Genomic DNA, 14,582 nt, shown 5'->3' on the forward strand with positions numbered 1-14,582 from the left:
TTATTGTGCACCCCACCCCTGGTGCCTCACCAGAGCCTGAGGTTGCTGGGAGGAGGGCAACAGTTTTCTTTCAGAGCAAGATTTTACTTTCAGAGACTTGTGAAGTTCAGGCCGGTGCAGGGATGAGGCAGAAGAGAGCTTATGATAGCTGGTGCTGAGGATGGGCTTTTAAACCAGGAGAAAACAATCTGGATCTATCGACTAATGTGTAAGCAGGAAGTCTGAAATAAATTTTGCAATAAGTGGCAGCAAGCAGAAAAGTTGGTAGTGCGCCCATCTTAGGTGTTATACCAACTAAGGTTATATGCATAAACTCTTGTTTATGTGTTCATTATCAGTTAAATTTGTTTTAGGTAGTTGCTATGAAGGATATGTGGTTCTTATTTGGGGCTATAATATATAATAATATATACCTACTGTACATATAGACCTAAGATCTAAATGTATTTATTGTAGCTTGAAAAGGTGGCTCTTATCCCTCCTACAAGTTTGGCCATGGAGATCACTTGGTGGGTGTTAATGGTCGTTAGGGGTTCTGATGGGTTGTTAACTCCTTGTCAGAGCTTATTCTATTTCCCCTAAATCTTTGTTACACCTACAGCATATTAATCTCAGTGCCCCCCACCTATTGGATGAGAGGTGAAACCTCTTCTAGAAAACTTCACGTCCAGTTGCCTTAACTGAACTTATCAAGCTTGACAATGACCTGGATGACTGAGAATCTTCACAGATATGTTTTTTTTAATATGTAATTCAGATGTTCCTTTCAATCTTGTAGCTTTTTAGTAAAAGCTTATTTGAATAACTGGCAAGGTGGTAGAGCTGACCACTCAGAGCTGTCAGGCCCTTGTAGAGAAGCCAGCCATCATATTCAATTGCTGTTGTTAGAAGTATGTAATGAGTTAATAAATTGTGGTTCTTTTAACTAAGGTTGTGTGAAGTACCTATAAAAAGTCAATAACAGTATGAGGGTTCCTTCTAATTTAAGAGGGCAGCAAGATGTCATAAACTAGCTTATGTCAAAGTTAAGGCCAGGTTTATGTTCTCATATGCATATTTGTAGAGTGAACCGTGTGTGATATCGTATGCCTTGCAAAAGTATCTTTTAAAAGTCATTCCCAAACAGTTTAAAAAGTTTAAAAAACTTTTTAACTTTTTTTACTTTTAGGAATGACTTTGACCTAGATGACTGAGAATCTTCACCAGTACACATTTTAAAAGTGAAATTCACATTTTGCTGTGGTATAAAACTAAAACATTAAGTATTATATTTATGAGGATGTCATGTGATAGACCGTCACAATTAGTAGAACAAAATAAGTGACCCTTTTGAACGTAATCGGAATTTAAAGGTATATATTTGTATTTCTCCACCTCAGTTTTGTAGAACCATCTTTTTGCTTAAGTTGCTGTAGCTTAGAAAAAATGGAGCACATCTGTAATCATACTTTTTGCTGTGCCACTTCAGTGCATGCTTTGCTGTAAATGTAACTGTAGCTCTATGTTTAGGGTATGTCTTCTGCTGAAAGAATAATATCTGACCTACTTATGAAGTCCTTTGCAAGCTCTGTGAGGCTTGCTCTTTTTTTAAGCACTATCCATCTTCAGTTATTTTATATTGTTAAGTTTTTTATCTGACCAACTTCTCCAGAATGTTTGTTATTTTCTACGTAAAAGTAGACAATGGGGCTTATGTTTTTCTTCTTGCAGCTACAGTGCCATGCACTAAACAATACCTGTTTAGTGCATGGCAATGGTTGTTCTGACAACAGAATCTCCAACATTAAGCTACTCTTTACTTCCCCTCGGCTGATTCTTTAATTAATTTTTCTGCTTACTGGAGGTGTCAACTCAAATGAATAGCTTTGTCTTAGGTAGCAGTTGCACCAACTCTTTCCTTTTTCAAAGATTGGTTTAACAGTGATCTCTGATATGTTTTAAGCTTGAGATATAATTTCTGTTAAATAAACTAGCTTGCTTTGAACATCTCTAAAACATTGTCCCTGACCTGTTTGATGTCTTACTTGTTCTTCATGATGCCATTTGGCGCCTGTAGGTGCACACTTTTAATACCTAAGCAATAAAAGTGATGTTCCTTAATATTGTAAAAGATTAGGTTAACAGGTTTTTTAAGACATTGAAAGGGGAACCTTTCCTCAACTTTCCTTTGAGTGTCATGTTAATGCCTTAACTGTGATTCGATCTATTGGTCTGACACATTTCCATTTTTTACAGCAAGTTGCTTTTGTTGTTGTTGTTATTTTTACTTTATGTTATTTTTTGTGACTCTAGTAATGTTGATTTCGCCCCTGTGTATATTTTGGGGTTTGAAGCATTCCTTTTTTTCAGTATGGCTCTGTTACATTTATTTATTTTATTTATGTGTTTTGGAGATTGCATCATTATATTTTCCGTGATTGTAGCATTTTTTTTTTTTTGTTGCAGTGTTTGTCTGTTGAACTTGTCTTGTGTCAGAGTTGTCAGCTCTTCATGATGAGTTCAACCCTTTGCTGTGCCTTTGCATTTGTAGGCTACTGTAGTGACGCTATACACTGAAACACTGAGGCATCACAAAATAACCTGGTTTATACAGAGAATACATTTCCCACATGTGGAGTCAGATGTGGGAAATGTGCAGTCGCATGACTTTTGAAGGTAATTGGTAATTCAGGATATAAGAGAAAAGGAGGCTGAAATAAAGCAGACTACACTTTTTAAATTTTTTGTTTCAAACCATTTAAGTACTGTACATAATTTTTCTTTCACTTTTCCACAGGTATACATTGCCTAGTCTTGTTCTATCACATAAAAATGATACAGTTTTAGGTGAATGTGAAAAAGACAAAAGTTAAACAGATGTGGATATTTTGGAAGATCTATACAAAGTAAATGAATTACAAAATATCCAAAATTCTCACACTGGCTTGTGATGAGGTACTGTCTAAAGGCTTGTGTCTTTCAGGCAAATCTTCACTCTCTACCTCCTTGATTAAAATATATTTTTTATGCAGAGGAAGCAGCATTACTGAGAAACATTCTGTGCTTGAAAATACCTAAAACAAAGCTGTTACAGTATAAACAATTTATCAGATTCCTCAAATTTAAAATTTGGCAATTCAATTGGAAAAATTACAAAATTTATCTGGGGAGGGATTATTAGCCTAATCCTTAAAAGGCAAACTGAATGTGTTAAAACTGCAGAGTTATTTTACATAAGATAATCCCACATATTAATGTGGACACTGTAGTAAGCATTGAGATACACCTAAAGATACTTTGTAAGAAAGTCTAAAGCTGCCAAATGATAACAGACTTTCTATTGCTGCAGTCAGAAAATGGTTAAATAATGTATACAGGGTTCTTGATTTAATGGAGATTCAGTTTGTCACCCTTTGTTAATATATACTGTACAGTTCCACTTTGAATTATTTGATGTATCAGTTTTGCAGTGTAATTGCAAGAAAATAAAAGATACCATAACATATGTGTGCCTTATAATGACTACCCCTGGCTAATTCAGAAAGCCCTAGTTACTATGGATGAAAGGTGAAACCAGCATTTATTGCCATACATTTGGTCATGATAAAATATAAAATCTAAGACACATACTTAGTAATTACCTACACTCACCATGCACTTTATTAGGTACACCTTGCCTTCAGAACTTCTTCAATCCTTCTAGGAATAGATTTAACAATGTACTGGAAACATTCCTCAGAGAGGTTGGTCCATATTGACATGCTAGCATCACACAACTCTGCAATAAGGAGTTGTTAGGGTTGTTATTGACCTGGCTTGCAGGAGCAATGCTTTGACCACCTGTTTCAGTTCAATTTGCATGTTTTCTAAGCCATAACAAGACTTTTGTTAGGCTACTCTACAAAGCCTGGAGCTCCACTCTAATCCAGACATTCTAAATTGAAAAAGCCTTCTGGATGGGAAGCAAAAGGTCTTCAAACTTGGACAAAAAAAATTCCAGTGGATTTGTTTTAACTTTATTTTGAATGGCTTTGATCTGGATGACTGAGAATCTTCACCAGCATGTTCAAACCGAGCATTCTGATGCTCTGCAGCAGATCACTTTCACCATGTCTACTTGCCTAAATTAATTGAGGTGTTGCCATGTGATTGGCCTATTAGAAATGTGTGTTAACGAGCAGTTGGACAAGTGTCCCAAATAAAGTGGCCAGTGAGTGTACTGTGGTACTTTGTAACTTTTTTCAGTGTTTATATTTACAATAACCGGGCAAGAAATACTAAACTCAGTAAATCTAAAAGATAAAATCTTGAACAACGTTTCACCTGGCAACCAAATCGGTGTAAAGAACCGACAGAAGCACGTGTTGACGGATAGATTTATGCTCCAAACTTCTTACAGTGTTTTATGTTCTCCCTTAGTATCACCAGGTTTATGATGACCATTTCATCAGTGCGGTGGTTCTCTCTCTGATCCTGGGTGCTCTGTTCGGCCTTATCTATCTACTAATGATCCCACAGTAGGAACACCAGCACACTCACTCATACATGTTCTGTATTAATCCTTGGAAAAAGCTTCAGAATTTTTTTGATTTTTATGTTGTTGTTTTTTTCATAGGGGGAGGTTGGTGTTGCTACTGTTGGTGCTGTGTGTGTGTTTCCATGTCGCCTGTGTGATGTACCTGCATCTCACCAAAATTCAGGTAGGACTTCCTCCTTCACTTCAGCCTTTTCTTCTGAAAGGATCTCTTTTGTCTACCTTTTATTAAACTTTTGTGAACCAACAAAATTATTCTGCCAATAGCAATCTACCCTAGAGCATTAAGAGGCCAATAGGTTTTAACAGAGACAGACTTTCTTTTCTATTACTGCGTGCTTTAGAAAAACACCCTGTACAGCTTTGGCTTTTTAAAATCACTTTCAGCCAATTTTACCTCATTTGTCCTTATGAAAATATGCATTGTTTTTTTTTAATACCTTTGTGCAGTTTTGAGTCCACCTCACTATCTGTTTTTGAGAAATGTCCATTTTTGCAATTCTTTGTACTTTAAACTATCTGTCCACACATTTTTGAATACATTATTGATATTGCTTATGATCTATGCTTAATACCGATGGCATCTTTTCTGTATTGACTATTTATATTAAATGTTCTATTGATTTTCCCAGTTTTCAAAATCACAATATGTTCAATTTCTACCTAATCATTTGGGAACTTCTCATTTTGTAATAGTTAATTTTTTTATTTTGTTCATCTGATTATTCTAAAACATTTACTCAGATTTCTGACATTATACAATACTTTTATTTTATTTTCTTGTTTTCTCATTATTGACTTTGTACTATTATTATAAGACATTCATTTAGATTTCTATTGATTTCTGGTATTGATGATGAACCTATTTAATGCATTTATTTTAAAGTTGTATACTCTATGTAAATGAAATATTTTTTAGCGCTGCTTTTAAACATCAGCCTCTCAGCCCATCAGTTCTTTTCTGTGGTTCTAGTGCCAACCAGGATGTCTGACCATCCAGATTCGAACAGTCCTCTGCATCTTCTTGGTTATGCTCACCTACTCTGTTACACAGGCCTGTGTGGTAAGTCTTTGTTTGACACCACTAACCCATATATTTGTAACTATTAGCACTCCTTTCGTCTTTAATGCAGTAACATAATCTCTCATTGAATTTATCGATACATCCAACAGCTATAAGCTGCTATAAAGTAAATGATGATTAGAGAACACAACAGGACCTGTGAAAAAGTTTCATATTTTTTACTCTAATTTTAGAAAATCAAATACATATATTGCATTTACAGAGTGAAATAAGTCAAGCCTCTAATTTTGATGATTGTGGCAGATAATGAAAACCTACAATACAAAAAAATAAATGAAATTAAATTTCCTAAAAAAAAAAGGTTTCATGAGCTTTAAATGATCTCTTAGTCTGGGTCCATAAGGTGCACTGTCATTCGGGTAATACTGCTGACTTGACAGTTGTCCAGAAGAAACCCTCAAGAGAATAAGCTATAGAAATCCATTCCTAAATAAGTTGGTTGTTCACAAAGTGCTGTGTCCAAGCATATTCATAGAAAGCAGAGGGGAAGGAAAAATTAAAAAACACAAAGCCATGAGAGGATTGTTAAACTCAATCCATAGGATTTCCTGATCCTACGAGAACTCACTGCCAGTCAATTTGATGGTGACATTTTTCCCAATGGAATGCAAGAGTAATGATGATGGCATCGACTGATTGATCCCCCCTGCAGTTTTTTTTTTATTTCCCACACACCACCTTTTCAAACATAATATGAGACGTTTTTTGTGCAGCGCTGACGCACCAGGCACTGTTTACTTTGCCTCGACAAAGCTGCCTTTTCTGCAGTGGAGGGTTTGGTAACTTGCGGCTCTCTGGAGCACATGTGGTTGGCAAGCAACTGTTTTACCAGTCCAGGGAAAAAAAATCTCTGCCTTGGGAGTGAACTGTAGCTGGTGTCAGTGCATCAAAAGTCACTATGCTCAAACAAATAAACACAAGTTTTAAAATGTGGCATTCAAGCGACTCCTAAACCAGACACAATGTCAGGACCCTTATACCTGCTAAGGACACAAATGAAAGTGTAGCTCAGTGGTACAATGTTTTTTTTGTGTGTTTTTTTTTTTTTTTTTGATGAAAGTAGAGTTTGATTTAATTTATAAAATCAAGTTTCACAGCAGAGTCAGAGAAGTTCAGAGAGGCATGAAATCCACATTGCATGAATTCCCCTCTGTTAGTAATGATTTGGGATGCTACATCTCAGACGTGATGCTGGTCAACTGTTTGGATCTCTCTCTATGTTAGAAGTCAACAACAGTATTTTCCAGGGAACCAATGAGAACTTCCTCTTTCTGTCTACTGACAAGATTTATAGAGATGCTCATTTCATTTTCCAGTAAAGCTTTGGATTTGCCTAAGGTACCAAAAACAAGATTGGCCAGCAAACTGGCCTGACTTCAACCAAAAAGAGGATGTAATGGTAATATCAAAAAGAAAATGACAGACAATTTAACAAAACAGAGAGTCTTACCTGAGGAGTGTTATTAAAGCAATCTGTTTTTCCCCCCATCTCAGCAGAACCAGAGGCTGATTGCCACCATGTCACATCACTTTGATCCAGTAATTCATGCAAAAGGTCTTTTAGCACAATCCTTCCAATAAAGATGTACGTGGCTCTTGGTTCAGAAGCATCTTACTGTAGTTCCACTCACTTCAGCGCTGTCAAATGTTTTTTAAAGTGACCATGCAATCCAAAAAACTTTATTTCCTCTCGATCAAGGAGCTTTATTTTCCAAAAAACAAACTTAGAATTTCTTACCGCAGTATGACGTGACAGGCAGATCATATCGGCTCATTTCATTCCCTTTTATGCTACTCAGAAACCCCCCCCCCCCCAAAAAAAAAAATCAATAGCAGTCAAAAACTGTATGGCTGCATGTCTGAATCCAAGAGCTCACCCCAATAGCCTACTCTAATACAGTATATTTCAGGTGCTATAGTCACCTGTCCATAATGAAGGGATGGAGGCGAGAAACAGCGTAAATTATGCACAGCAGCAAAAATACAACTAAAGTAATTCATTTTTTCATAATTCATAAGTCAACTCATACTTCAAACCAAAATATTTCATGTTCATATGTGTCATACCAAATCAGACAAACATAGTAAAATAGAAATAATAAATATTTAATCATAAATCAAGCATTTGGCTCCAACAAGGCCCAACAAAAAAAAAAAAAACAACAACAACAAAAAACAGCTGTTCATGCACTTTATTTGGAAATTTCATGATCTGTAAGCCACAATCATCGAAATATAAAGAATTAGATTCTTTAATTTTTTTCCTCTGTGTTTAATGAATTTAGTTTCACTTTCTAAAATGTGTAAAAATATATTGAACTTTCCCTCTATAATCTATTCTTATAGACATCCCTATAACTACTGCCTCACTTTGTTTAGTTGTGATCCTGGGAACATTGTGCAACCAGGTCTATGACGACCTGAGGGGTCAACCTGGTTTGTACGTGAAAAAAATTCTTTACAATTCAAATATGTGTACCTTACTCGCCTGCTCTAGGATTTCAACTGAAACCCTATGCTTTGGTTAAATTATATTAAGATAAAGATCTTTTTTTTAAACAAGTAAATCACAACAAGACTTGCCTAGAACAAAACATGTATTTGCTAAAAATTGATCCCATGATCGCTTTACTGGAGTTCAGTGTGAATACAATACAATTAAATTTCATATAAATTTCTATTGGATTTGAAACATGGTTAAAAATATTGCTTTGAGCAGGAAAGAGAAACCAGATCAACACAGAAATGGCTCAAGGCCCCAACAGTCTGCAGTAATAATTCTATTAAAAAATAATGTGCTTACAGAAGGTAGAAAAGTGCATTGATAATAACCTCTATATCCAGGAGAATAAATCATTTTTAATATGTCATAACACATAAACTTAACAAAAAAATTAAGAGGATGTACTTTCCCCCCATTACATTTAGCTTTGTTAGCTCCTTCCTTGTTCAGATGCAGGGATTTGCTTCTTGTTGCTGTAGAAAAGACTCTTTTTATTTTTTATTTTTTTTTATTGCTGCATTAAAATTTTCATTTGTTGAAAATGTTACTTTAATACGACTGATAAGTGAAATAGTGGGTACTCCTGCTGCCTTGCAGCAAGAAGGTTCCGGGTTCGATTCCCGGCCCGGGGTCTTTCTGCATGTGGTTTACATGTTCTCCCTGTGCATGCGTGGGTTCTCTCCTGATACAACATGACTGCTACTGTAGGTTAATTGGCTTCTCTAAATTCTCCTTAGGTGTGTGTGAATGGTTGTTTGTCCTGTGTTGCCCTGTAATTGACTGGTGATCTGTCCAGGATGAACCCCCCCTCTCGCCCTTAGACAGCTGGAGATAGGCACGAGCACACCTCGCGACCCCGTTTGGGATAAGCGTGACGGAAAATTGATGGATATTACTTAAATTAAGTTAGAATATTAATCTTGAATGATATGGTTTTCTGTTTTATTTTATATCTTATTATTTTACTAATTGGACTGTCTTGATATAGTGAAGAGTGAAGAGCATGAATAAAGTATTTACTATTGTTCAGTTTGAGGAGGGGGAATAAAGATCTATAATCTCTGGGGTAGAACAAAAATATGTCTTTAGCTTCTAATATTAGCCCTCATAGATGTTTAAGAACCTGAACCCCAAGACACCAATAGGAAAGGGTGTTATATTGCAGTCAAATAGCCACTTACTTGTAATCCATTCCATAATCCATAATGGTAATCCATTAATTCTTACATCATCATGATTATATCATGAAACGCATATTTTTTGGACTGCTAATAGTAATCTGTACTTCATACTGCATGATTTGTAAGTGGGAGATCAGTGATGACCACATGTGACTTCTTGCAGGCGGGTTGTGTGCCTTGGGGTAAAATTGAGAGGAACTCTAGCCGTTTTGTGGAAGACATCCCTGCCAATGCCCTCGGCGTTGGACGTTCCAACAGCTCCACAGTGGACAGGATGGTTCCCAGCATGGCTTATGCCCTGCTGTCCTGTGTGGCGGGGACCCTAACTGTAGTCCCTTACCTCCGTGTTTCATCTCTCCCTAAGATTTTGCTGCTCTTCATCGTCTCTGTTACCTACACGGCGGTTATGGAAAGCAGTGGCTACCGACAGGCGGTGGGGTGAGACACCCTTACTTCAGTTTGGTGCTGGATTACAAATTAAGATTTCATCCCTGTTGTCAAAACTGTATATTTGGTGGTGCTTAAGGATTATAACACCACCAGAAGTTGATTTGATAGCTAAAACATAAATTAAAGAATTTGAACTTTAACTTTGGTGGACCCGAATACCTCATTCTTGGCAGCACCAAATTAAATCCCTAAATTAGACCTTTTTTCTATTATTATTATTAGATAATAGAGATTATTTTCTTTTCTGTGTTTAAATCATGGTCCAGTGGCGGCTTTCTTCACACAAGGGGCTACGATCCAGTGTTGGCTGTCCTGCTGTTTTCTGGAGCTCTGGCTCTTCATTCCAGGCAGTTGGATTTGAAGCTGCGGCTTGACTATCTTTGGGCAACACAGGTGAGAATACATCCAACATAAAGAACTCTAACTGCTCCTGGGTCCTGACCTTTACTAAGAACAAGCTTTTTCTGATATTATTTGAAGCATTTTTTTTTTTGTATTTCTTTGCAAAAAAAAAAAGTCTGTTCTTAGCATTCGACTGTACTGCTTATACGAATAGAAACATTTTCAAAAGTGTTTGTGAACTTTTGTTTAATTACACTAAAGAAACTAGATAAATGCAGACTTTTACATCTTTCTGAAGATGACTGAAGAACTTTCAAAAATGATAAGATCTACTGCATAAAACATACATGATAAATATCTATGCTTCAACAGTTTGAGCAGCATTTCAATGTTTCCCTTATCAGTTCATTTACACGAGCCCAGAGATGCTAGTCCCTATTTAGGCTGCACCACATTGAATCCGTAAAAAAATAAAAAAATATTTTGTTGTAGAGTAGTAGATTTATAAAGTTTGTAATTTTAAATATTACATGGGGCACTGGTCAAAAACGTTACCTTAACATACAAACCTTGCCAGAAATATCTAATGATGTAGGAGTTCAGTAAAAGGTCCGGATGCTATATGTTTCTGTTGTACCTTTGACATATTATAAATGCAGTAGTTGCTGAAATATAGTAAATTTTTAACATTTATAACTGTTAAAAACGTTATTGAGCCATTTTGTTAATGTTGGATTTAAAGTTTGGTTGTTTATTTACCAAACATAAAGAGGAAGTGAAGATACAGCAAATGGATATCATATCAGTTCACTCTTTATAACCTCTGTACTTTTATTTTCTTGGCACTAAGTATTAGACATTTGTTAAATACAAGTTAATATTACAATTAATTATATTTCAAATTTGTTTTTCCAAAGCTCCAGTTTCTTGTAATCCAGGCTGATGGTGTTTTAAGAAAAACTTAATCTCTCTTGTTTGCTAATCATTATCTCCCTCTAGTGATATTGGCTGGCTATTACATCTCCATTCCAATGTCCTCTGTTTATTGGAATTCTAGGCAGAAGAGGAGAGAGATGATATGGAGAAGGTAAAGCTGGACAATAAAAGAATCCTGTTCAACCTGCTTCCAGCTCATGTGGCTCAGCACTTCCTGATGTCAAACCCAAGAAACATGGTGAGACATGTGCATTGATGTATTTAGTTGAAAGCAGACTGTAAGAAGAAAGACAGACCCATCAAAAATGCTGACCTGTGTAAATAATTGAAATAATTTGATAAATGCAGAAGTATCAGGTTTACAAGATAATCGAGAACTGAATCTACACCCTCTGATGACTTTTAAAAAAATGCTTCATTTATAATTTGCTAATAACTCTTGGGCTGTAATTTCAGAAACAAAAGGGGCTATGAGAGTAGTTCAAACAAATTAAAGCTATAGACTGTTGTCCAACAGCTGCTCACTAATATTTATTTTACAATAAGTGAGCAACAAAAGTAATTAACCTTATTACCTTCCATTTATATTGTTCTGATATACAGGGCCATGTTTAAAGATGTTACAGGGCTTTATAAATTGTGTGCAACAGTCACCAGAGCTCAGTTTTTTGTCTAAGCTGTGTTTAAAATTCCATATTTTTATTTTAAACCTTTCTGCTGCAACGAATATGTGGTTTATGTTGAACCCGTAAACACATCCACCCATTTATTGCCCATTTCACTGATAATTCCTGCTGAAATGATGTAAGCACCTTCATTGCCCCACCCCCACATGTTTTTGGTTTTTACTAAGTCATTATATTGAAAACAGGACTACTTCTAAAATTGAGCTCAGTTATTTTCCAAACCCATGATTAAGTGTGTCTGAAAACTCTGAATACCTAACATACCTGTCACTTATTTGTCATGTCCTCCTCAGAAATAATACCAAAAGAAAATCTGTGTGGTATTTCCTAACATTTGCTGAAAGTGCAGAGCTTTGTATCATTAAGAAAAACAGCTGTTTATCAATGAGTAAAAACTGTCCAAAAGCAGAAAAAGCAGGAACAATTAACAGTTCAGCAAAATATTTATTGTATTCTGATTTTAAAAAGAGCTAATTGAAGCTTTACAGATTTTATAAATAAAAAATCAAATCACAGTTAGATACAACTTAAGGCCAGCAGTTGTAAGTGTAAAAAATCCTAGAATAACTGAAGATAAAGATTTTTTTTTTTTTTTACACAGCACAACTAAATAGCAATACAATTGCACTGGGACTATTTAGGATAGGCTGGAAAATTTTATTCTGACGTAAAGGCACCTTTCCTAAACAGCTTGTTGAAGAACACTCTTGCATTTTGTATAGGAAATTTTCCAACAAAAAAAAAGAAACAACAGCAGTTTTATCCTTTCACAATCAGCAGGGCAATGCATCAGACAGTGTGGATCAGCCAGGATGTTTGTTTCCAGCACAAAATTGACCCCCACAGAGTTGCAGTGTTCAGAAAGACTTCATCTGTTTCCTCTGGGCTAAAGTTCAGCATAGACTGCATTCAATGCACAGCAATGTGGGTTTGGAGTTTCACTCCTCTCACAGTGTGGTTTAAGAAAACATTTTCACTGGCTTGGGAAGCTTCTTTTATCCTGACATATAGGCACAATTTGGTGTTTTGCTCCATTTTCTAATTATTTCATATAAGTTCATTCGCAACTGAAATAATGTTTATTGAGATAATAAAAGTACCAGGCATGAATGCAGGAGATTTGGAAAAGACTTTGGAGCTCTGCTCCTTTTCACCTTGACTGATCTCTAAACATATGATCATAACTCAAAACTCTGCATATTTGTTATCTTTAGTTTCCATGCAGTATTTGTCATGAGTGTTTTAAAAAGAAAGAAAAAAAAAACAACAACAAAAATAACACATGTGACAAGATTCCTGATGATGCTGAAGGAAAAGTGCAACATTATGCTCCTCTTAATGCCCTTCCTAAGAATTGGAAGAGTTGGGTGAATAGTGCCTTTACACAATCTTTACTTTACACAAGTAAAACAGAACAGAACAACTTCTTAAATATATATTTTTTTTCCTAAACACCCATGAAATATTTTCATTGTGTGATAATATAAATTCTCTTTCTAATATTATATTTGTTTTGTCCAGTTTTGCAGTAAGTACGTTGTTGATTTAAGAGCAGCTTGGGCTAGTTCTGCTTGACTCATTCAGTCTTTGCTTTAATGAAATATCTAGTTGTTGTTATCTTTTCTGTCTTTAAAAGTCCACCTTTCAATAAAAAAACTCATGGTAGTTTTCTGTGAAGGCTAGTTGCTTAGCAGTAAAACTGCAGAGAACTGTGCTTGGTCCCCTCCCAGATTTTGTTTCTTATTTTAACCCTAACAATTTTGCGTGGGGATTTTCCAAAAGGTTAATCATTTTAGCAAGAACAATTTTTTCTAAGTATCTCCAAATAATAAGCCATTTTAGGGTGTAAAGGACATTTAAATAAACACTATTGTTTTATCTTTTCACTTATGCCCCTAATAAGCAATAATAAGCATCCAACAAGGACAGTTAAAAACCTGAGTTAAGTCTTGCATGGCAACAGGTGATCTTATTAAGAATATAGTCAGACTGAATGAGTTGTACGAGACAAGAGCAACTGAAAAAGACAGTTAATGAAAATCATTAGAGTTAATCAAGACTCAACACCAAAAGGATAAAAAAGTTGTTTTTATGTTTTTTTTTTTTACTCCTTTTAGGACCTTTATTATCAGTCCTATGCTCAAGTTGGTGTTCTGTTTGCCTCCATCGCCAACTTCAATGACTTCTACATCGAGCTGGATGGGAACAACATGGGAGTCGAGTGCCTGAGGCTGCTCAATGAGATCATTGCGGACTTCGATGAGGTGGTTTAAACCGTTCATTTAATTTCACCATCTATCTATAAATCATCTGTTTTTTAGATGGTTTGTTCCACACTGCCGATCTTAGGTCTACAAGCTCCTGCTGAGTGCAGGGTGATACACAGAGCGTCATCTTTTAAAAATGAGATTGTGGCCCAGAGTTGGGTTTATAGAAATACCATGTTTACTGATGTAATATACCAAACTTTGGTTATGGTTGGGAAAGTTCTTCAATGTAACAAATTACTTACAGATGATCTCTGGCCTCTTTGGATCTGTGATCAGCAGCACCAAGCATGCCTTTACTCAAACATTTTTCTATCAAGCTGCAATACAGATTTACTGAGGATTTGCCTGTTTTGAAATCTTATTTGAGAACTCTTTTTTTTTTTTACCATCTTGAAATGTTTGTTTTTCTTTTGCAGCTCATGGATAAAGAGTGCTACAGGGATATTGAGAAAATCAAGACCATTGGTAGCACATATATGGCTGCAGTGGGGCTGGTCCCTACAACTGCTTCTAAGGTACTCATAGTGTTTGTTTTGCATCTATCTATCTATCTATCTATCTATCTATCTATCTATCTATCTATCTATCTATCTATCTATCTATCTATCTATCTATCT

General features: G+C 35.7%; 1 protein-coding gene across 2 annotated transcripts in view; it reads left to right on the forward strand.

The window, feature by feature from the left end:
* The window catches only part of LOC107083005 (adenylate cyclase type 1-like), a 62,868-nt gene that overhangs the window by 40,960 nt on the left and 7,326 nt on the right, over positions 1 to 14,582 (forward strand). The window contains exons 10-17 of one of the 2 annotated variants that reach the window (XM_015371930.1): positions 4,399 to 4,496; positions 4,595 to 4,679; positions 5,487 to 5,576; positions 9,445 to 9,719; positions 9,998 to 10,124; positions 11,131 to 11,247; positions 13,813 to 13,959; positions 14,382 to 14,480. In XM_015371930.1, coding sequence (XP_015227416.1) covers positions 4,399 to 4,496; positions 4,595 to 4,679; positions 5,487 to 5,576; positions 9,445 to 9,719; positions 9,998 to 10,124; positions 11,131 to 11,247; positions 13,813 to 13,959; positions 14,382 to 14,480 — 1,038 coding nt within the window. The remainder of the gene's footprint in view (positions 1 to 4,398; positions 4,497 to 4,594; positions 4,680 to 5,486; positions 5,577 to 9,444; positions 9,720 to 9,997; positions 10,125 to 11,130; positions 11,248 to 13,812; positions 13,960 to 14,381; positions 14,481 to 14,582) is intronic. The other variant, XM_015371931.1, reaches the window with a different exon arrangement.

Source organism: Cyprinodon variegatus, unplaced genomic scaffold (genome assembly GCF_000732505.1).
Source record: "Cyprinodon variegatus isolate N-32 unplaced genomic scaffold, C_variegatus-1.0 Scaffold67, whole genome shotgun sequence".
NCBI lineage: Eukaryota > Metazoa > Chordata > Actinopteri > Cyprinodontiformes > Cyprinodontidae > Cyprinodon > Cyprinodon variegatus.